We start from the raw sequence: 23,869 nt of genomic DNA on the forward strand, positions 1-23,869 counted from the left end.
TAAACTGAGTTAAATGCGTTTAATGTGTAGTCTGTCTGATTATAGTGTAATTGGAGCAACAGCCACATTAGGTATTCCCCATTTAAAATAACTGATTCAGCTCCATTTAACTTGTATTATACACACAAATAGCTGTTTTGTAGTATGCAGTTTGTGCCACATAAGAAAATGTAAACTGGTCTTTGAAATGATGCCAGTATGTTTGTCAAAAGATTGTCCTGCGTTTGCACAGTGATGTTACAACAGACGAGGATCCGTGATGAACTGGTGTACGGATCTCGGTGTACTGAGTGTTGAATCAAGAAAATCCATAGATGACATAAGTCCATAGACTGATAGAATGACTGAGCAAGAAGCAGCAAATCAGCAAATAAACATTTTTCTTGTTAATTGAATGTATTTAAACTCAAACACAGACTAAGATTTATTTTATTTATTCATTTATTTATTTAACCAGGTATAAGAACCATTGAAATTGAGATCTCATTTACACGGGTGACCTAGCCAACATGTCAGTTGTACACATCTTTAATAAATATCACAAACACAAGAAACAGATTACAATAAATTAAAAATAAAACAGTGGTTTAAAAGTGCAAACTAGTTGACAGTTAAAGAGCAGGAGTTTTTAAGAACAATTTTAAGAACACAGGCACTTAAAATGGAGCGAAAAGCTTCGCATGAAATTAGTTTTGTAATTTTCAATTCAGGTTAGAGAGTAATCCAAGCAGAGGGGGCAGCAAAACTGAACGCTCTTTTCCCCAGATCAGTCTGAACATGAGAAACAGTCAAATGAAAGATGTCTCTGGAGCGTAAGGTGTAGTGGCTTGTTGTTCTTCACAGAAATACACATAAATAGGAGGGAACTAAAGCAAGAAGAGCCTTTTAAATCAGAGTCAGCAAGTGTGTTAATCTGCGTACACTCAACGAAGGCCAGCCAGATCTAAGATATAGTTTTTCAGTGGTGTGTGAGGTGACTACAACCAGTTATGAAACGCAAGGCACAGTGATAAACAGAATCCAAAGACTGGAGACATTTGGCTGAAGCACTCGAATACAGGACGTTGCCATAATCAATCAAAGGTAGGGTTGCTGATACAAGAAGCTTCCGAGCACTGAGGGAGAAACAAGATTTATTTTGATCGTAGAAGTCAAGCTTCACTCTAAAAAACTAAAAATGCCTGTGAAATTGAATGAGAGCAGCAATATATTATGGTGTCATCAGCATAAAAATAATATAACTTGACAAATTATCATATAGACTGTTGATGTAAATGGAGAATAAATGGGTCCAGAGGAACCAGCCACTGGAAGACACTGCGTTCTTTTAGACAGATCATCAGCAAACCAAGTGATTGCTTGATAAAAATTAAAGCATAATTCATGGTGCAGTCTGACAAGAGTATTTTATTTCCTGGTCTCTGTAGGAAGGTGATGTCTGCCCCAAACATGTTGCGTGTAGGAACAACAGAGAACATCTTTGTGGAGTGTCAAGACTGTACAGGGGGAGACATAGAGGTTCACATCAAGGTGATGAACCATCCAACCAAGCTCATAACGCTGAAGACCACAAGTGTGACCCTTAACAGTGGAAATCAATTCCAGGCACTTGGACAAATAAAGGTAAATGAAACAATATTCATTAATTTCCAATAATGAGTGTAGTTGAGAGATCTACAGTGTAGTGTACCGTTATTGTTCTCATTATTACAATGAGAATACAATATTAAATTATTATTGAATAAAAATAGCTTTCTGGACTATTTCAAGATGACAATGTCATGATTGCTTGAGTTTAAATTGTAAAGGTTCAGAGAGACATTATTTTCACACATGTATTAGCCACTACATAGTCCAGACCATTCTGACTTGACACAGTAGTCCAACTCTCCCTTCATAAATACAAAAAAATTAATGCCTCTAGATTGATATAAATGTTGTGACATTATATTGGCTTGTCAATATGAGGTGGCCGTTTGCAAAATTTGCCATTTTGCTGCTGTAAAAAGTGAATTTCCTTGGTGTTGGATCACTAAAGTCTAATCATATACACCTGTCCTGCTCCTCATTACTGATTCCGTTGTACATGCTGCCTTCAGATCCCCGCTGAAGGGTTTAGCAGGGATCCCACTGTGAAGCAGTATGTCTACCTGCAAGCTCAGTTTCCTGACCGCCTGCTGGAGAAAGTCGTCCTTGTGTCCTTCCAGTCCGGCTACATCTTCATCCAGACTGACAAGAGCCTCTACACCCCCAGCAGTAAAGGTGTGTTCAGTACAACATCAGTGCTAAACAACACACACATCTCTATGACAGTAGTCCACATATGATAGTTCATCAGAACACACTGTGTATCAAGGTGTAGATTTATTCATGACCATTTCTAACACTCTGCATTTTTAAAGGGAATCAGTCTAATCAGCCTCTTTCTCTTCCTGTCAGTTCTTTACAGGATGTTTGCAGTGACACCTCGTATGGAGCCCATTGAGAGGGATGAAAACAATCTTAAGGATTCTTCCATTGACATTGAGATTATGGTATTGCATTTAACTGCAATGAGAATACGGAATCATTTACTCTTCAGCTGCAAACAACAGTGTGTCAAGCCTCTTGGGCAAAATAGCCAAGTGACAATCATTGAACTGACAACCAAGGATGATCATTTGTTCCAAGTCTTGTTTGCCCCACAATTTTACTGCACTCATTTGTAAAGACGTCTGGTTCACTGTTAATGGTTTCATTTTGGGTTTTTTTGTGTTGTGTGTTTTCTTTTTTTTTAGACTCCTGAAGGAATCACTTTATCTGTTGATTCAGTCTTTCCAAAATCAGGAATCCATGCTGGCGATTTCCAACTTGGTGAAGTTGTCAGGTTAGTTTGATTTTGTTTTATTATTTATAAATTTGATCAGAAGATATTTACCACTCTCCTAACATGTCATAAAAATGTTATTAGATCCAGGGGATTATTAGCAAAGCTTCACATGGACATTGGTAATGGGAGGAAACAGCCTGACACTGTTTGCTGTTGCCAAGAGACATAAAATAGGCTAGTCCAGCACATTGTCCAGTAAAAACTATCCATTGATCTTTATCATAAACAGAAAGATACACAATCTTAACTAACCTGTATGATATAGCTATATTAATATTATAATTTATCTTTAGTTGGTATTGTTAGAAATGTAGTCTACAGAGAAATGTTAGTTTAAATTTGGAGACACACACGACACGACAAAACAGTGAGACTCCTGAATACTTAGCCTGTGTGTGTGTGCGCGCGCGCAGTCCTGGAGTCTGGAAAGTGGTGGCCAAATACCACAAGAACCCACAAGAGAGCTACACTGCAGAGTTTGAGGTCAAGGAATATGGTGCGTCCCTTTTACCTGAAGTTTACCTTTTAACTTATGATGTAAGTATTTATTTACTTTCTGGTGTTGGACACTTAAGTTTAATTTGTATTTCCAGTGCTGCCGAGTTTTGAGGTGAAGTTGATGCCTGAGAGCTCCTTCTTCTATAAAGACAGTCCAGAGCTTACTGTCAACATCAAAGCTACGTACGTATGGTTTTTTGTTTTTGTGGCTTTCAGAACTGGAATCATTAAGGGCTGAGTGCAAGAGAAAATAAATGATATCATTAAGAGGTTGTGTTGCTGTTTTTGTCCGGCTTCCATTGAAACCGTTTCTTGTGGTTTCAGGTATCTGTTTAGTAAAGAGGTAACTGGCACAGCATACGTGGTATTTGGGGTTGTGCATGAAGGTCAGAAGAGGAGCTTTCCAAACGCTCTTCAGAGAGTAGCGGTGAGGACATTATGTTTTTTGAGTTCAGACTATACATGTGAGACTAAACTATTTAGGATGTCCAGTTTTACAGTTGCCTGTTGTCTCCACCAGTTAAATTATTTGTGATGATCAGAATAAATCAAAGTTGATGTTTTTTTTTTGTATTTTGTAGCACCTCTAGATGTCCACTTATTTTTTTCTATGTCATATTAGATTGAAAATGGTGCTGGAATGGCCAAACTGAAGAGAGAACACATCACACAGACCTTCAAGAATATCGACCAGCTTGTGGGGAGTTCCATATTTGTAACAGTCAGTGTGCTGACAGAGAGTGGTAAGAAAAACAGTCTGTGTCATATGATCATGTTTGATTTTAATTTCATTGATGATCAATAACAAAATGTCAAACACCTTCTGTTAAAGTGTTAGTGTGTGTGTTTCTACATCAATTCAACAGGTAGTGAAATGGTGGAGGCAGAGGTGAGAGGCATCCAGATCGTTACATCCCCCTACACCATTCACTTCAAGAGAACGCCCAAATATTTCAAACCAGGAATGTCCTTCGATGTTTCGGTAATGCATTTACTCATAATGTACAATTATAATATATAACAAGTAGCGCAAGCGGTAATGAACGGGTTCGAGCTCGAGTCCTCTAGCTCATCTCCCGTTCATTCACCGCTTGCGGTACTAGTTATTTTCAGTCATAGTTATTTTCAGCTGGGACTATTTTCAGCGTTCCTGGGGTATCGCTCTGCATCGGCAAACCGGCTCGCTGCCCCCTCACTGAGAGGATCGCAGAGGCACTTACAGAACTCGAGACTGTTCACTGTCCTCGCTCCCAAATGGTGGAACGAGCTCCCCATTGACATCCGGACAGCGGAAAGCCTCCACATCTTCCGCCGCCGACTAAAAACACATTTCTTCCGACTCTACCTCGACTAAGACGATAACGACGACGAAAAAAAAAAAAAAAAAAAAAAAAAAAAAAATCGCACTTATGACTAGCACTTCATAGTTTGATTTACTTGAAGCTCTTACTTACTTCTAGCTCTTATTTGTACCCAAATGTTTAAATGCACTTATTGTAAGTCGCTTTGGATAAAAGCGTCTGCTAAATGACATGTAATGTAATGTAATATGTTAGAGGGCTCTTCCTGTTTAAAATGGCCGACTTCCTGTTGGGTGAAAGGTGTGTCCGTAAACATGTTCAGGGACGGTCCCTTGACTCACATATCAAGTTTCTTGAAGATCGAACAATGTTAGACTTTACTTCCTGTATCGGGAGTTCTACTTCCTGTAGGGAGGTCATTCTTTTCAGACATGTTCCGGACGGGTCTGAGGTCTCACATATCAAGTTTTAAGTGGATACAACAATCCCTGTTAGAGCAGCATGAAAAACTGTAAATGTAATTTTGTCTGCCGTCACCAGGGGGTGCTGAGTTTGACATGGAATATTTTCATATAGATTTGTATGCAGGTGCCTCCATCATGTGGCGAAAAAAAGGTACTGCATGAAAATGAACGAACGAACCACTCAGTTGAGTGAATCCTTTGCAGTGTTGCCAGTTTTTGCATAGGCATCTTCAGCAAGGGCCCATCATCGATCGTCACAAGTTTGGTTAAGATCTGACCTTCCATCGCAAAGTTATAAGAGTTTGTTGTGCGTTGCGAAGAATCGTGATTTTCGCCAACTTTGCCGCCCTTTTTCTTGTACGCCATACTTATTGAAAAGATTTTGATACCTTTGGATCCTCAACTTGTTCACAGTGACCTCACCAAGTTTGAAGGTGATCCCATGAAAGCTCTAGGACAAGTTCGTTCAAATACTATTGGTGCGAAATGGCCAAAATCGGCAAAAAATTTACATTCAATCCAAGATGGCGGCTTTCCTGTTCGTTTTAGAGCATAGGCTACGCTGACTTTTTTGACCGTCCCGACCTAAGGAACGCGTGTACCAAGTTTCATGCATGTACCTTAAACGTGCTTCTCAGGAGGACAAGTTTTAGGGGTTATAAGAGTTTCGCCTTTTGTTGTGAAAAATATGAATGAACCCCAACTTTGGCGCCCCCTATCTTGTACTCCATGATACTTATGGAAAAGTTTTCAATAACTTTAGATCCTCAACTTGTCCACAGTGACCTCACCAAGTTTAAAGGTGATCCCATGAAAGCTCTAGGACAAGTTTGTTCAATTACCATTGGTGCGAAATGGCCAAAATCTGCAAAAAATGAACTTTCAATCCAAGATGGCGGCTTTCCTGTTCGTTTTAGAGCATAGGCTACGCTGACTTTTATACATTAAACGTGCTCCTCAGGCCCACAAGTTTTAGAGGGTGGAGCAGTTATTTGCCCCGCCCACTTTAATTTTTTTAACGCACATTCCCCGAAACATTAATAAACGTAATTTTACACCAGGTCTGATGCGCTTGCAAAAATTGGTGAATTTTGGGGCATGTTCAGGGCCTCAAAAACGCGATTTACTTTGGTGAAGAGGAAGAAGAAGAAGAAGAGGAAGAATAATCCTTACGATTACAATAGGGTTCTTGCAACAGAGCTGCTCGAACCCTAATAATAATATAATTCCTAATTACTGAATAATTTGACAGTTCAGTTCAATATATTCTTATTGTTCAGCTGTTTGTTTCTTTCATGGCAGATTGAAGTTGTGACTCCAGATGAATCTCCAGCTAAAGGTGTTGCTGTGGTGGTGAATCCAGGTGAAGTGAAGGGTTTGACTGCAGCTAATGGCCTTGCAAAGCTTACCATCAATACAGAGACAAGAGCATCAGATCTGACAATCACTGTAAGTTTTTTTTCATTTCCAGTTATACTTTGTTTTTAATGGAAGCTTGATATCTACTTGCAATATTTAAAATAAAGTGGCACCATGGCCAAATTCTGCAGCTTCATTTACTTTACTATCTGATTAACATAATTCTGTCTAGATGGACTACCATTTACAGATTAGAGAAACTGTTCCAAAAGTATTCTTCGCATTTTTACTAATATCGTCATTGAACGGTCGGTGTCGGTGTAGCAGCAAGAGCACTCGCGTTCGAGCCCCAATTGGAACAAGGACCAAGTTTGCATGTTCTCCCCGTGTGTGCGTGTATTCTCCGGGTTCTCCAGTTTCCTCCCACAATCCAAAAACATGCAATATGGGGATTAGGTAAATTGGACACTCTAAATTGACCGTAGTTTTGAGAGTGAATGGATGAATAGTTGTTTTTCTCTATATGTGGCCCTGGACTGGCGAACTGTTCAGGGTGTGACCCCGCCTATCGCCCTATGTCAGCTGAGATTGGCACAGCACCTCCCGTGACCCTCCTGTGGAGGATAAAGCGGTAGAAGATGGATGGATGGATGGATGGACATTGAAATTCTTGCTATTGATCGCACACACATTGGCAGGAATACCATTGACATTCAACCACAAAACCCAAAACAGCAAAACAAAACATTAGCAGCACGAAACACCCACCCTAAGTTTCCTCCACGACCGGGCAGAACAAAGGCACTCCATTGTCAATCACTTCGTAGCAACTGTGACATCCACGGAAACCATCCCCAGCAGCGTTGTGCTTTCCATTAGATTCCAATTCCTAATCATGACTTTAACATACATTAACCATATTTGACATTAAACTTTTTTTGAAAAAATGCTGCATACTCTACCTTCAACTAAGCAAGATATTGTCTTAAAAACCTTTCAGTTCAGTCAGTATTTCACTATTGATACGACTGGATAGAACAGTACAGATCTGGGACCTTTTGAACCTGTAAGTGACTAGCTTATTCGTCATTTATGTTCCTTCGTTTTAACCCCGGAACCTGTATGGCTATCTACTTTGTTTACGTCCCGTCGCTGTAGGCGAATAGCTTATTCGTTATTCACGTTCATTCGCTGGTACCCGGGAACACGCTAGTCTGCAGCTGTTCTTTCTCCCGGCTTTCCACATCACCTGTACCTCTGTTCTGGAGTAAGTTAGCACATTATCTTGGTTTGATTATCACACTTATTACTTGCCTGTACTTTATGTTCTGTACATAATTAGACTTACCTGCGCTGTATTTGTGTGTCGTTTGTTAAGAGCCCATCAAGCTAACAGCAAGTTTGAAGCAGTCATGTGTGAGTTTTGCACCCTTGGTGAGCGGAGTGAGGTGTCTATCTGGTATATTATGTGTGTGTGTAAATAGTAAACCAATTTGTACTATAAGCCTAATCTAATTACTGTTGTTTATTTTTTTGAAGCACAGTATTTCTATGTGTTTTATGGTTTGATTGAATGCGCTGTGGAAATGTGATTTGTATTAAATAAATTCTTTCTGTTTATTTTTAGTTTTCACGGTGCTACTAAATAAAGGAAATTGCACCTGTCGAGACGCTCTGCCATTATTATGTACGTCAAGGGCTGCAACAGGGAAAACTCATCGCTAGTCATCCACCACGCCAGCGTCTTCATCAGCCAGTGGACACGAACATCTGATGTCCACCACGCCAGTGTACGGATGCCACAGCTGCAGTGAGAGATCTAACTCATAAAACTAATCACATAGGCTACATGGTATTAAAGTTGATGTGGTAAAATTAAACTGAAACTACCTACTCACCTAATTCATCATATGACATGTTGGGAAAATATAGAGTACAATAACTGCCATATGCTGAGTTATTCAAAGGACAATTTTAAATGCATGATACTGAATTGTGTAAAAGGCTAGAGCCTTACGGTTGAAAGTTGCAACGAGAGTGTTAAGGTAAATGTCATCTCATGAGATCCTTACTCCTGAACCTTTAACAATATTTGAAAAGAAAATTGTCTGACCACAGAGTATTTAGCAGCATTCGTGTTTTATGACGCTTGCATTGTCACTGTTGGTTAACCTTGCTATAGCCACAAAGTGTAAATGTCTGATGTGAGTGGTATTACACAATTTAAGTATAAGTTTAAGTCACCACTCATCTAAATTTGAGTCCAGGCATAACATGATAACTTGATAAAACCCAAACAGATATTAAGGTTAAACATGTCATAGTACAACAGCACTATGAACCCATTCGACGCAACCATACATCTACCCCAGATATTGCCAAGAAAATGGATGCATGTGTCACTCTGACAGCTGAGATTTGTGACCTCATCAATAAACGACTTGAGAACATAGATGAGACTTTCAATGACCACCTCGAGAAGGAGAGAGTGAGGATGGTGCTAAATAAAAAGGAGTATGGATCCGTCTTTGGAAACTCAAAAACAGAAACAGTGATCTCTGAGTCCTCACAGAGATCATACACTTCCTCAAGCGCCACTTCCAGGTCCTCTAGCAAACGTGCAAATGCAGAAGCGGACCTCGCAGCCAAACTAGAGCAGGCAAAAGCTATGCAAATAATTCATACCCAACAAGCGAGACTCGATGAATTGGAGAGCGAATGGAAATTCAAAGAAACGCAAATGCTAGCAGAATTCAAGCAGAGGGAGGCTGAAATAAAATTAAAGTTAGAAGAGGAAAAAACAAGGTTACAACAGCTACATGCAGACAATGAAGTAAAGGTAGCTGCCGCTCGGGTGAGAGCGTATCACAACTTTAATAGACGTGAAAGTGTTTATGAAGAGCCTGACCATACAATTCAATATGGCTGCCACAATGCTGAATTGAAAACTCCATTAGATCCACATGCCAGGCCGTTCCAGCCTTACCATACACTCCCTGAAGCACAAACAACTCCGGAAGAAGCCAGTTTAGCCCTGGCAATTGCAAGCTCACTTACCTTAAGCCGTCTACCTGTCCCAGAACCGGCGATGTTTACTTGTGACCCTTTAAAATTCATAGACTGGAAGATATCCTTTATGGCTCTCATCGGCTCATTACTCAGTACAAGTGCTCAAATGAAAACCTCCCCTTCAGGAGAACTGAAAACCTCATACCCAAGGCCACCTTGCTTAGTCTGTAAGGACGAAACACATGGTGTCGCTAAGTGCCCTATGTTTGCAGCCAAGTCTGCGGACAAGAAGAAAACTTTCATTCATGAAAATCACCTTTGCTACGGGTGCTTAAGGAAGGGGCACATTACTAAGGACTGTAAGGGGCGACACACCTGCAGCACATGTGGTCGACGTCATCCAACATGCTTGCATATAGAGAGAGAAAAGGCACCTGCGGAGATCCTGTAGTCAGAAGGGACCATGCAAGCAAAGAAATCCACAAGGTTATGGCCTATGCTTTAACACGGCATGCTTCTGCCACCTCCAGCATCGTTCCAGTTCTTGTGTCGTCAGCTACGGTGCCTCAGAAAGAAATTCTATCTTATGCCCTACTTGACACGCAAAGTGACTCAACTTTCATCTTGGAGGATCTAGTGTCTGAACTAAACGTGGACACTCAATCAGTGCAACTCAAGCTCAGTACAATGACAGCCGTCAACACAATCATAGCAAGTAAGACTGCCTTTGTTCTACAAGTTAGAGGACTCAACTCTGACACCTATGTCCAAATAAAGCAGGCATACACACAAGACTTCATCCCAGTCGATAAGTCCCACATCCCTACCAAAAGAACAGCACTCCAGTGGTCTCATCTCAAACACCTGTCTAACAAGCTACCACCACTACAAGACTGTGAGGTGGGACTGTTAATTGGTTATGATTATCCATCAGCTCTAGCTCCCTTGGATGTCATCATAGGTAGTGTAAATGAACCGTTCGCACAGAGAACTATGCTCGGCTGGAGTATTATAGGGTCATCCAACCCCCATTTAGATAGACAGGGAAATCAGAGTTTCTAGAATCAGACTTTAACGAAAGGAGTTATGAGGACAAGTACGTCTCCCAAGATGATGTTCGCTTCATACAACTATTTAGTGACAATATCAGGCAGAAGGAGGATCGATCACTATGAGATGCCCCTCCCTTTCAAGGGCAGCAGTCCACCAACACTACCAAACAATAAAAAGCTGGCTGCTATTTGGTTGCAACACCTGAAAAGGAAATTAAAGGCCAACAAAGAATATTTCGACCACTACACCGCCTTCATGAAAGAAACAATCGACAAGGGTGATGCAGAGCCAGCCCCCTCTGTTTCTGAGAGAGAGACCTTGTGGTATATCCCTCATCATGGGGTTTACCACCCCAAGAAACCAAGCAAAGTCGTTTTTGATTGCTCAGCAAAGTTTTGTGGCATCTCTCTAAACGACACTCTACTGACAGGTCCTGACCTAATCAACTCTCTGGTGGGAGTTCTGTGTCGCATTAGAAAGGAAGCAGTGGCTGTAATCTGTGACATCGAAAAGATGTTCCATCAGTTCTGTGTCTCACCTGAAGTTCGCGACTACCTGAGGTTCCTATGGTGGGAGGACGGACAGTTGGAAACAGAACCACAAGAATATAGAATGACAGTCCATCTTTTCGGTGCTGCCTCCTCCCCAGGATGTGCCAACTTCGGTCTTAAGTACTTGGCACAGCAACACAAGTCTAACTACTCTTCAGTGCCAGCCTTCATTGAGAAGAACTTTTATGTGGATGACGGGTTAATCAGTGTTCCATCAGTCAAAGAGGCTAAAGAATTGATTGTTGAAGCACAGGAGTTGTGTAAAGGTGCAGGCCTACGTCTACAAAAATTCAACTCTAATAAAAGGGAGGTCCTTTCGTGTGTAGCCCCCTTCAGAAAGAGCGGAAACAACTGAACAGCTCAACCTTTGTCCAGACGTATTACCAGAAGGACACATACTTGGTATTCAGTGGTCGCTAGGAAATGACACCTTCAGTTTCAACGTCGATGCAAAGGATCACCCTCCAACTCGCCGTGGTCTCTTGTCTGTTGTTGCTCTCTGTATGACCCACTTGGGTTTGTTGCTCCCTTCACCCTGAGTGGAAAGTGCATCCTGCAGGAACTCTGTCGCAGAGGCAATGGATGGGACGATCCACTTCCAGAAAATCTGCGTCCACGGTGGGAGGAGTGGAAGAACGGTCTGCAAAAGCTAAAGGATGTCACCATACCCAGATGCTACCACCCTCAAGACTTCGGTAACATTGTCAGAGTGGAACTGCACCATTTCTCAGATGCTAGTAATATAGGATATGGTGCATGTTCCTACTTAAGGTACAAAAATGACAAAGACGAAGTCCATTGTAGTCTTATAATGGCCAAAGCTAGGGTTGCACCCACTAAAGTCGTAAGTATCCCAAGACTGGAACTCTCCGCAGCAGTCATTTCAGCCAGGATGAGTGTAATGCTGAAAACTGAACTTGAGATGAAAATTGACGAGGAATTATTTTGGACTGACTCTCAGGTAGTGCTTGCATACATCAACAATGAAGCACGAAGGTTCCATGTTGTAGGAGCCACACATTGCTTGCGGGGGATTATTTGGGCTTTGATTTGCTTGGTATGGTTGCCACGGTGATATGTGGGGTTTGGGTCACGTGGGCACCGTAGCAGGTTATAATTAGGGGCTGAATCACCTGCACTGGGAGGAGAGAGGAGAGTCAGGTAGCTGTAATTTTTGTTGACCGCTTTATGTTCAGCTATGATACACCTACGCAAACAGTGCACGTACTACATCTTACCTGGGTGTGCATTTCCAAATAACCGCTGTAGTCGCTGTTGTGTTAAACATCCTGAAACTTGCTTACCCTGACTCAGCGTGCTCCTCTGTACCGGCAGCGCGTCATACAAACAAACAGGACCTATCTCCTCTCAAGCGACGTTAAACGGCTGTTGAGTCGCAACACATGTGTTTGTTGCAAACCGTGTTCAAATGATAAGAGAGAATACTAAACCAGTGGTCAGTCAGTGGCACTATGTTGACACGGCACAAAACCCAGCCGACCATGCCTCCCGAGGTCTTCATGCAGCAGACATCTCCTCAGCTGGTTGGTTATCTGGGCCCAAGTTTTTAAGGGAACAAGAGGTGTTTCGAACACCTAGCCCTCCAACAGAGCTACTTGTTGGGGATCCGGAAGTTAAGGTACTTCAAGTATTCGCAACTCAAGTCAGTGATCAGAGAGATATTCTAAGCCGCCTGAGCCGGTTTTCCACTGGACCATGCTGGTTAAAGTGGTTGCAAGAATCAAGAGACTAGGGTCGAAGCTTGAAAATCACAGCGACCTTGTGAATGTCATAGAACGTAGGGAAGCTGCTGAGGTGGTAATCAAGCTTGTCCAGCAGCAGGCCTTTCCTCAAGAGCTAAAGGTACTGCAAAGAGGTTCACAAAGGGACAGTCTTCCAAAGTCAAGTTCTCTTTTTCGTCTTGATCCCATTCTTGAAGGGGGACTTCTTCGTGTAGGTGGAAGACTAAAAAGGTCAACCCTCAGTCAAGAACTAAAGCACCCTATCATTCTCCGAAGTTAAACCTTAATGGAACTCAGAGCAAATGGATTTTGGGCTATTGGTGGGAGTATATCTGTTGCCGCATTAATACACAGATGTGTGCGATGCCGTAAGCTCAGACGACCAGCTGAGGAGCAACAAATATCTGAACTCCCCGGAGAACGCATTGAAGTCTCAGCACTGTCTCAGACTGCTTTGGCCCATTTGTCATCAAGCGGGGCCGTAAAGAGTGCAAGAGATATGGCCTCATCTTCACGTGCCTGTCTTCTCAAGCAGTCCATATCGAAATGCTTGAAGATATGTCTACGGACGCCTTTGTCAACGCTTTGAGATGCTTCATCAGTCTTAGGGGAGCCGTTTGCCAACTCCACTGTGATCAGGGCACAAACTTTGTGGGAGCCAAAAATGAACTCCGAGAAGCTCTCAAGCAATGTGACATCAAAGTACTGGAAGACTTCCTGGCAGATAAACAGTGTGAGTTCATCTTCAATGCCCTTTCAGCAAGTCATGCAGGTTGCGTATGGGACCGTCAAATTCGGTCCATTCGCAATGTGTTGAACATCACCATCTCTCAGTGTCCAGGCAGACTGGATGATGCCTCGCTTAGAACGTTATTTTGTGAGGCAATGGCCCATTGAACGTTGATGGAATCAATGATCCCATGTCACCTGAACCCTTGACTCCAAACCATCTCATCCTAATGAAATCAAGGTTTGCTTTACCACCTCCTGGAAGTTTGTGAAGAAGACATGTACGCTGCAAAAAGGTGGCGCAGAGTATAGTATCTGAGTGAGCAGTTCTGGAGTCGATGGAAAAGGGAATACCTCCTGAATGTGGCTACAAGGCAAAAATGGCATGTACCCCGGCGCAACCTGAAAGTGGATGACATAGTCATTATCAAAGAAGACACACTTCCAAGGAACCAGTGGCAACTAGGCCGAGTAGTTGATGTTACAAAAGGGATGGACGGTCTAGTTCGCAGAGTCAAAGTACAAGTTGGGGAGCGGAAATTAACAAAGAAACAGGATCATCGCTCTAAGCCCTCTATCATCGAACGGCCTATCCAAAAGCTGGTGCTTCTCCTTGAAAGTGAATAATTGGCTGTCAGTCCAAAATATACTTGCATCAGACATGTCAGGCTATTTGTATTTTTATGTGTACCTATGCGTTTTAGTATGGCCATTTATGGTTTGTAAATCGTGTATGATTCTGTTTATTAACCTTTAGTGAGTCCCGTCGCTGTAGGCGAATAGCTTATTCGTTATTCACGTTCATTCGCTGGTACCCGGGAACCTGTATGGCTGACTCTTTTGTTTACGTTTCGTCACTGTAAGCCCAGGAACACGCTAGTCTGCAGCTGTTCTTTCTCCCGGCTTTCCACATCACCCGTACCTCTGTTCTGGAGTAAGTTAGCACATTATCTTGGTTTGATTATCACACTTATTACTTGCCTGTACTTTATGTTCTGTACATAATTAGACTTACCTGCGCTGTATTTGTGTGTCGTTTGTTAAGAGCCCATCAAGCTAACAGCAAGTTTGAAGCAGTCATGTGTGAGTTTTGCACCCTTGGTGAGCGGAGTGAGGTGTGTTTCTGGTATATTATGTGTGTGTGTAAATAGTAAACCAATTTGTACTATAAGCCTAATCTAATTACTGTTGTTTATTTTTTTGAAGCACAGTATTTCTATGTGTTTTATGGTTTGATTGAATGCACTGTGGAAATGTGATTTGTATTAAATAAATTCTTTCTGTTCATTTTTAGTTTTAACAGTGCTACTAAATAAAGGAAATTGCACCTGTCGAGACTCTCTGCCATTATTATGTACGTCAAGGGCTGCAACAGAACCTTTCAGTTCAGTCAGTAGTTCACCATTGATACGACTGGATAGAACAGTACAGATCTGGGACCTTTTGTATTTCTTTACATTGCTGTGTTTGTAAACCTGTGTGTGTCTCTGATTTTAGGCAAAAACCAGTGATCCTCGTATTTTAGCGGAAAGACAAGCATCAGCCACCATGGTAGCTCTTCCATATAAAACTAAAAGCAACAGCTACATCCACATAGGTAAATAAATTCCTGAAATACTGTAACTTCAAATGGTTAAACACATTAATGATGGCAGAGTACCATGAAATCTTTTCATTGTGCAGAACTCATCACAAAATTGTTTTCACAGGTGTGGATACAGCAGAGCTTGAGTTAGGAGACAATCTGAAAATCAACCTCAACTTGAACAGGCAGTCAAATCAAGACACTGATATCACATACCTGGTGAGCCACATGCTATGACCTACTGATCGTTCTGTATAAACTTGTGTTTGGGTCCATGCTGATGTTTTAATCTGTGTCCCCAGATCCTGAGCAGAGGTCAGTTGATCCAACATGGCCGTTACAGGACAAAAGGACAAGTACTGATTTCACTGATCGTTCTCATCATCAAAGACATGCTGCCATCATTCCGTATCATAGCCTACTACCATCCAAATGACAATGAAGTGGTATCAGACTCTGTCTGGGTGGATGTCAAGGACTCCTGCATGGGCTCGGTGAGGCACACATTATTGATATAGTGGAGTTACACTAAATAAATTAATAGAATACAATATTTATAATTTTTATAATGTGTAATAATGATATTGTTGTTGTAATAGTAATAATAATAACAATAATAATAATAGTGTGTGTGTGTGTGTGTGTGTGTTTTCTGCTTTAACAAACACAAAATGTTCTCTTTTCTTTACAATTAGCTGAAGTTAGAACCATTGACACCTGCTGCATCATATGAGCCTCGAAGTGCGTTTGGTCTGAAGGTTACTGGAGATCCAGGAGCTGCAGTTGGACTGGTGGCAGTTGACAAAGGAGTCTATGTCCTGAATAACAAGCACCGCCTCACCCAGAAAAAGGCATTTTATTTTCATAAATTTTCGTCTTTGAATATATTTGAAAGGTGTACAACATAAAAAGTGCTGTAAGAAAAAAAAAGATAATTTTTAAGTATATGTTTGGTCCAGATTGATACATTATAAAACAAACTATATGTAAGTGTGTTATTGTTTATATTTTTCTGTCAGTCTTGTGTATGTCTGTGTGAAAATGTCTTCCACTCTGTTCAGGTGTGGGACATCGTGGAGAAATATGACACAGGCTGCACCCCTGGTGGAGGAAAGGATGGTATGAATGTGTTCTACGATGCTGGGCTGTTGTTTGAGTCCAGCACAGCTTCTGGAACTCCTTACAGACAAGGTGACACTGTTTTACTCTCAGATCTTTTGGTTTCTCCTTTTTCTCATTTAACGATAGGCAACATTGTTTTGGAAAATAATTTGGTGCAGAAGCTTTTTGGGCTCATTTGACTGTTTAGTAGCCAGTGATAATCCTTACTCCACTTGTGGTGCCCCCTACTGAAATAGAATGAGAGGCACTGTTTCTTAAATATAGACTTCTTCTTCTCACCACCTTTGTGTTGAGCTGACAACAGTTTTCTTGAACTACTAAGAAGATTATTTGACATTTGTATTTTGGGGAGACAAAGAGCTTTAATATAAAGTTGAAACCGTTCAGTAAATAAGGCATGAAATTGAATATTTTGAATATTAATCTGTAGCTTGTAAAAGACGAGCGTAGTCTGACCTTGTTTTGTCTGTGTTGCATTTTCAGAACTAAAATGTCCAGCCCCCAGCAAAAGGAGAAGAAGAAACACTATTATGGACGTCACAACCAGCTTAAGTAAGAACCACAGCTCTAAATCATCAGTGATTTAATGTGCAGTCACATTAGGTATTTTATTGTCTGTAGTTTGACATTTTGTTTATCCTTATTCAAAGGATAAACTTATCATTGTGGGTAGAAATTCTCTGTCACCATTCGTCCTATAACCTCTGTTTCTCTCCTCCACAACTGTCTTGCTTTCCAGTAAGTCAGTATAAAACTGATCTTCAACGTGAGTGTTGTTTTGAGGGCATGAGGGAAACCAAGCTTTCATACAACTGTGAGATGCGCAGTGAGTACATCACTGATGGTGCAGAATGTGTTCAGGCCTTCGTGCACTGTTGCAATGAGATGACAAACCAGCGAGCTGAGAATAAAGAGGACCAACTCCTACTGGCTCGCAGTAAGAGATGGGTGACAAGGAAGGGGTTGGATATCCATGATTGAAACAAAACAAATATTAAACCTTTTTGATGTCTCTCTAGGTGAGGTTGAAGACGACAGTTACATGGACAGCAATGAGATAGTGTCTCGCACTCAGTTCCCTGAAAGTTGGCTGTGGACAGACATCGTTCTGCCCTCTTGCAACTCAACCAGCTGGTGAGGCAACACACACACAGACATACACACAGATATCCGCACTCATGACACCACTAAAATCCCAACAATTGTCTTTGTTTCAGTGAATCATTTTTTTTAATGGAAAAAGTTGCCTTACCAGACTCAATCACAACCTGGCAGTTCACTGGCATTAGTCTGTCAACAACCCATGGTGAGCACTCAGTGAATATCTGTTGTTTCAATTGTATCCATAGACTGTATATCAACATGGACATAGTCTAGAGATTTGTGAATTGGACCACCACCATGACAGTTTTTGCAAATGGACATTCATCAGCTGCTACCAGGCACCTATTGGTCAATACCAGCTGTCAATTACACAGGTGTCCACTCATATGTGACATGACTTTTATATCAATTTTACTCTTAATGGGAACATAATCTATTTTTGACATGATATTCTATTGCAGAAGACCTGAAAGTAGCCACTGAGACCATTAATCCTTGTTTACTGTCATAATCAATATAATAATCAATAAGTGAGGTGTAGGATAATTTCCCATAGACTTCTATTGAAGTTTAGTTCTTTTTGCAGCTATCAGATTTGTCCCTGTTGGCTTACTGCTACTTCCATCTTACTTCCCAGGCTTCACTTTTTCAAATTAGCAAGACAATGTCCATTTGTACAATCTATGATTGTACCTGACTATTGTGAAATTTCTCTCATCACCTACTTCTCGTCCTCTTCTTGAAGGAATCTGTGTCAGTGAACCGTTAGAAGTGATTGTCCGGAAGCCCTTCTTCATTGACCTTAGACTGCCCTACTCTGCTGTCCGTGGAGAGCAGCTAGAAATTAAGGCAATCCTCCACAACTACAGCCCTAATCTTATCACTGTAAGTAAAAAGGGAAAAAGAAAGGTTTATATTTGACTGGTTCTTCTCTATAGCCTCGAATAACAATGCATTAATGCATTAATTATAAAAACTGTGTATCTAGTAAATTTAAATGTCCGTTACAGTCAGAGCACTGTAAAATAAGCTCACACAATGTCATATGTTTCATATCAGACTCACCCACAGTAAGTGAAGTGAATTATTTTGCTCAGAAAACCCGGTCATTCAGCTTTGATGGGAAATGTGCTTTTTGCCCCCACTTGACCCTGCAACACCAGTGTACACACAAACACACCCTCAGTCTGGTCTGATAGTATTTCTTGACACAAAAATTCACCATAAAAATGAAGGACACAGCATACATATGTTACTACAAAGAACGACCAAATGCAGAATGATAACGGCAACAACAAAAACCAAACATTACACACTACAGCTTTAAATTAGCTGTGGATTGTTATGTGTTATTTTATTGATATTTCCTTTATTGATGATGACTAATGGAACCTGAAAGTAAAGGAAATATCTGTAAATGTGAACACTGTATTTCATTTGCAGCTGATTCACTTTGTGGTGTCTTGTCATCTGTGTTCATACTGTATGCTCGTAACCTTATTCTCCTCTCTCCATCTCAAGGTGCGTGTGGATCTGTCTGAGACGGATGATGTGTGCAGTGCAGCATCTAAACGTAGACGATATCGTCAGGATGTCAAAGTCGGGCACCAGACTACACGATCAGTTTCCTTCATCATTATACCCATGAAGTACGGACAATTCAACATTGAGGTCAAAGCAGCCGTGAAGGACTCGGGGCTCAATGATGGAATCATGAAGATGCTGCGGGTGGTGGTAAGAGAAACAGACGCATATTCAAACGACAACAGTGTGTCAAGATGTTCTTTAACATTAGATGACAACAGATATGTTGAGTATGTACACATGTGTAAGAGTCAAGGTCATATTTACCTTCTCTACATACAACAGCAAAATAATTTGTTTATTCATGTTCTCAAGAAGGAGCCACACGTTAGAGGTTAGTGCTGTTGCCTTGCAGCAAAAAGGCCCAGGTTCAAACAAGGGCTTTTCTACATGCATGTTATCCCTGTGTGTGCGTGGGTTTTAGAATATGGTCTATATCGCCGAGCAAATAACACACACTCTACAGTCTTCCTTCACAAAATCCACACATGATGATACGCAGTGTTGTTTTCTAATCTGATGCCTCAGCTGTTTGTAAAACACAGTGTATAACTACTGACAACAGAGATGTATTTGGGTTAAAATATATCTTTTTTTAATGTTAAGAGAAATCATGAAACATTGTACGTCTGTCATACCTACAAATATGGAGCTGTATATCAGAAAGTCCACAGTGAAAGACAAAAGTCTTGTGTCCTCAGTATGTACACTGCTTTATGCTAACAGTCCTATCATGCAGAGCTTATTTACACATTTTCTAAAATGCAAACGCTGTCCACATCTAGCTGTCAGTGACACAAAACAACAATGATGCTCACTGTAAAATGGGTTCAAAGGTGATTTCAAAAAGAAGGAGTCGACAGCAATTTCCTGTGATAAAGTCAGTTTGGGAAACCGTCTTCTCTTTTAGTTCAAATGTAGACACTATAAGCAGTTGAAGAACTGTAAATGAGAAAATGAATGAATAAAGATATTTTTTGAATATTTTAGTTCTGAAATACACCGACTAGTGCTACTTGAACATATCATCAGTGATGAACCCGGGGTCATAGGGTGTTTTGGGTCTTTGATCATTTGTTAAAAGTGCTGGTGGCAGTGGCCAAACCAATTGACTGCACCACTGTTATGTCTAACGCCAGTACACCAGTTTGACATGTTTTTTAAACGTTTGATGACACATAATGGTAATTTTGCATTTCATTGCACCTTATAGTAACAGGCCACATTTCGTTTTGCTATAGACCAACATATACAGAAAAGAACAAACTTAAAACATTAGACGTGATTATAATGTTTGTGTTGTTGTTTTTCCAGCCTGAAGGTGTACTAATTAAGTCTCCACAGACTATAATTCTAGACCCCTCACACAAAGGTGCCGGTGAGTTCATACATTGAATGCCTTCACTTTATAATCATTCTGTGTTGTGTGTTTAAACTGACTTAAAATGACTCCCCCACCCCCCAAACTTTACGTTTCTTCCTCCAGGAGGTAAACAAGAAGAAATTCTCAATAGTGGAATTCCAAAGAAAGACTGGGTTCCTAACACACCTACAAGCACACAGATCTCTGTGACAGGTGGGATATCACATTCTGCATTTTAAACATTACAGATTTACACGGTCAAATCAATGTGCTTTGTTTTTTTATACAGTATTGATCTAATCAGTAGATGACATTGTATTTTCTTTGCTTGTGTCTTCATGTTGATTGATAGTGTTTTGATTTGTCTGGTTATGCATGTGCAGGGAGTGAAGTTGGTCCATTGGTGGAGAACGTCATTAGTGGGAAATTGATGGGTTCATTGATCCAGCAGCCAAGCGGCTGTGGAGAGCAGAACATGATCTACATGACTCTACCTGTCATCGCAACCATGTATTTGGACAAAACTAACCAGTGGGAAACTGTGGGCTTTCAGAAACGAAATGAAGCCCTCGAGCATATCAAGACTGGTGAGATCACAAAGATGTTTATTTCATTCCTCTCCGTGGCTGAAATTGTGTCAAAACAAACAGTGTGGTATGGATAACAAACTACTCCTGTACAGATCTACAATAATGACATAGAAATGAATGTGTTAATGTGTCACAGAGACACATACTCAAACATTTTCTGCACAACAAAATAAAACTGACATACTGACATACTCTAATCAAAGAAAAAAAAACATTCACAGATTTGCAGGGCTCCTTCGATGAAGAAGTCAGTTGAACAGGACTCATCAAACTAACCTACATGTATGATGCATGGACTGAATGGCACTTGGTAAAAAAATATTGTGTTTTGTGTATCCAGGCTACAAGAATGAGCTTGCCTTCCAACAAAAAGATGGATCTTTTGCAACATGGCCCAAGACCCAAGGCAGCTCCTGGTGAGGCATTAAAACATAAATGAGCTCATATGTAAATGTTTCCCTATCCTCGTCTATCTCTGACAGTCTGAGGGTGGATGTATTTTTCATGTGTTTAATATAACTTAACAATCACCCTCTCTTTTCTCTCAAAGGCTCACAGCTTATGTGGTCAAGGTGTTTGCCATGTCCTCCAACCTGGTGGAAATACAGAAGGATGTGATCTGTGACGCTGTCAAGTTTCTGATTCTCAATGCACAGCAACCTGATGGCATGTTCAGAGAAACTGGGACGGTGATCCATGGAGAGATGATTGTGTGTGAACTCATTCCAGTGACATCATCAATGACAAAAAGCTCATTGGGATGAAAACAAAATATGTCACAAAAACATTTTCTGTGTGCATGTGTGCAGGGTGATGTGAAAGGCTTGGATACAGATGCCTCCATGACAGCGTTCTGCCTCATCGCCATGCAGGAGTCACACCAGCGATGTGCTGACACAGTTGGTGTGAGTACCTCACCTGCATGCATTGTATTGCACCACTATTATAACGTCACATACTCACTCCACATAAGTGATGGACCATTAATTTGCTGGTGGTTCAGTTTGATTAGGCAGATAAATTACAGAATGGTCAGTCGTGTGTTTTTTGTATTAGCTGTTAGCTATAAAGCTGTGTGTAGAGAATTAGTTTGTTTATTTTTTGGAGATGATTTTGTTTGCATCATATCAGTTTTGATTATCACTATTTATTGGTACTTGTGCAGTATCCGTTCAATATATGCCTGTTTTTATTTTGTCTATTTTTGCGTTTGTTATTAACATAGAGATGAAGAAATATACACTGGGGCTTTGCTCTGTGTCTGTATGTGTGGTTTATTGACATATCTGTGGTATTGCTACTGATATCTCAAGCATTTCTCATCCAATCAACATCAAAGTCGGCACTGCACAAACTGCTGGTTGTAGTAAGTCACTTGTCAAGTCCTAAGCCTGACAAGTGACAGACAGACAGTTTCTTGCATTGATAGATACCTTTTCTTTAGTTATTTTTGTTTAATATAGGTCTAGCCTGGATTGGACATTAAGTTTCCTTTTCCTGCTTTAGATATATGCTCTTAGTTCGTCCATCATGGTTGATGATGACCCTGGCATGCCTCAGTTTTGTGGGTTTTGGTGGGTGCACAGGTGACTATGAAGGCCAATCCAAGCCCGAAATACTCTTTGGCACACTGGACAGGTCAGAGAAACACAGCACACGACTGTCTCCTGCTCTCAATGAGAAGGCGATGTTTTTCACTGAGGAGTGCTTGGATCTCTGCATCATTCATCTATGATGTTTTCTTGCGGTTTGGTAGTTGGAAAATTGTGTTGGTGATGAGAAGGTCAAACTCAGAGAATGTTTCCAGCAATAGAAGTCTGTTGCTGTTACATTTACCAACTCCATGTGCACCTATAATTCCATTCCATGACTGATGGTCACTTCCAACTAAGTCGCCAAGTCTCAGCAATTTGTCAGAGCTCGCTGTGGCAGCAATGATGGCTTCCAGGTCATCATATAACTTGGTTTTGACTTTGTCAGGGTTGTTCATGGTAGGGACATAGGTGCTAATGATGGTGGCCTCCTTTTTTCCCGTTAGATTGAGCTTTAGGGTCATTAACTTGTCATTTATACTCACAAGAACAGTGCGTCTCTCAGGTCTTTTTGCTCCAGTGTCTATTAAAGTGCGCACATTCCAGGCACCAACAGTGAGTGGTATCAATTTGGTCCTTTTCTTATTTTTCATTTTTCGACTGCATGGGATGCCATCAGCTGCAGTAGGATGGCCAGGATGTTTGGAAGCAGACAATTTTGAGGGCACCTTTTCTAACCCCCTCCTCGCTATAGAGGTCAGCAGTGTGATCCTGAATATTGCTCCTCAGTCACTCAGGGTGCTGCCGAACTTCCCTGCTGCTTCGGTCAGTGAGGGAATGACATTTATTCTGAGCCGCCTATGTGCAAGTTTGCAGCTACAGCTTCCAGCATATCCGTGCCTGCTACTTCGTCACTCGCCCATTGCCACAGGACTTGGTGACAGTTTTCATGCCATGACTTGTGCAGGGAACTTGGAAGTGAGGTGAATTTGCACAGCGTCAACCTCACTCTCTCGACAGGCAGGAAGTCAGCAGTGACCTCAAGCCGCCTTAGGGGCTCCACTCCTGATTTTCGATTCCCTCCTCCCCGAGATACCCACAAGGCAGTGGGGCAGAGGTTGGCGGACACCAGGGTGTGTCCACATGCCAGTGGGCCTGCACACCGTGCCTCTAGGGCCCACTGCTACAGTACTACTGCACTGACGCATACCCTGTGTGCAAACTCTCACACACACACACACGGTGCAATAACTGTGAATTTAATTAAGTTTAGTTTGACTTTAATTAGAATTTAAATTAGTTTTTTTGCTACAAAAGGCCATGGAAATTTGACACAATGAAATTGGAATTACTTAATGCAAATGCATTTGTCTGTACCATGATAACAGAGAATTCATGGGTTAATGAATTCTGA

The 23,869-nt window shown here is 41.2% G+C and overlaps 1 protein-coding gene across 1 annotated transcript in view; it reads left to right on the top strand.

The window, feature by feature from the left end:
- The window catches only part of LOC131466570 (complement C3-like), a 29,410-nt gene that overhangs the window by 169 nt on the left and 5,372 nt on the right, over positions 1-23,869 (top strand). The window contains exons 2-28 of the mRNA XM_058639888.1: positions 1,428-1,623; positions 2,100-2,262; positions 2,440-2,534; positions 2,778-2,866; positions 3,283-3,365; positions 3,463-3,550; positions 3,692-3,794; positions 3,990-4,110; positions 4,234-4,349; positions 6,435-6,581; positions 15,073-15,172; positions 15,285-15,379; positions 15,463-15,654; positions 15,856-16,011; positions 16,222-16,351; positions 16,766-16,834; positions 17,022-17,219; positions 17,302-17,416; positions 17,500-17,588; positions 18,132-18,271; positions 18,908-19,120; positions 20,285-20,348; positions 20,457-20,546; positions 20,717-20,920; positions 21,264-21,339; positions 21,474-21,633; positions 21,733-21,828. Coding sequence (XP_058495871.1) covers positions 1,428-1,623; positions 2,100-2,262; positions 2,440-2,534; positions 2,778-2,866; positions 3,283-3,365; positions 3,463-3,550; positions 3,692-3,794; positions 3,990-4,110; positions 4,234-4,349; positions 6,435-6,581; positions 15,073-15,172; positions 15,285-15,379; positions 15,463-15,654; positions 15,856-16,011; positions 16,222-16,351; positions 16,766-16,834; positions 17,022-17,219; positions 17,302-17,416; positions 17,500-17,588; positions 18,132-18,271; positions 18,908-19,120; positions 20,285-20,348; positions 20,457-20,546; positions 20,717-20,920; positions 21,264-21,339; positions 21,474-21,633; positions 21,733-21,828 — 3,388 coding nt within the window. The remainder of the gene's footprint in view (positions 1-1,427; positions 1,624-2,099; positions 2,263-2,439; positions 2,535-2,777; positions 2,867-3,282; positions 3,366-3,462; positions 3,551-3,691; positions 3,795-3,989; positions 4,111-4,233; positions 4,350-6,434; positions 6,582-15,072; positions 15,173-15,284; positions 15,380-15,462; positions 15,655-15,855; positions 16,012-16,221; positions 16,352-16,765; positions 16,835-17,021; positions 17,220-17,301; positions 17,417-17,499; positions 17,589-18,131; positions 18,272-18,907; positions 19,121-20,284; positions 20,349-20,456; positions 20,547-20,716; positions 20,921-21,263; positions 21,340-21,473; positions 21,634-21,732; positions 21,829-23,869) is intronic.

The sequence above is a fragment of the Solea solea genome, chromosome 10, assembly GCF_958295425.1.
Source record: "Solea solea chromosome 10, fSolSol10.1, whole genome shotgun sequence".
In the NCBI taxonomy this organism is placed as follows: domain Eukaryota; kingdom Metazoa; phylum Chordata; class Actinopteri; order Pleuronectiformes; family Soleidae; genus Solea; species Solea solea.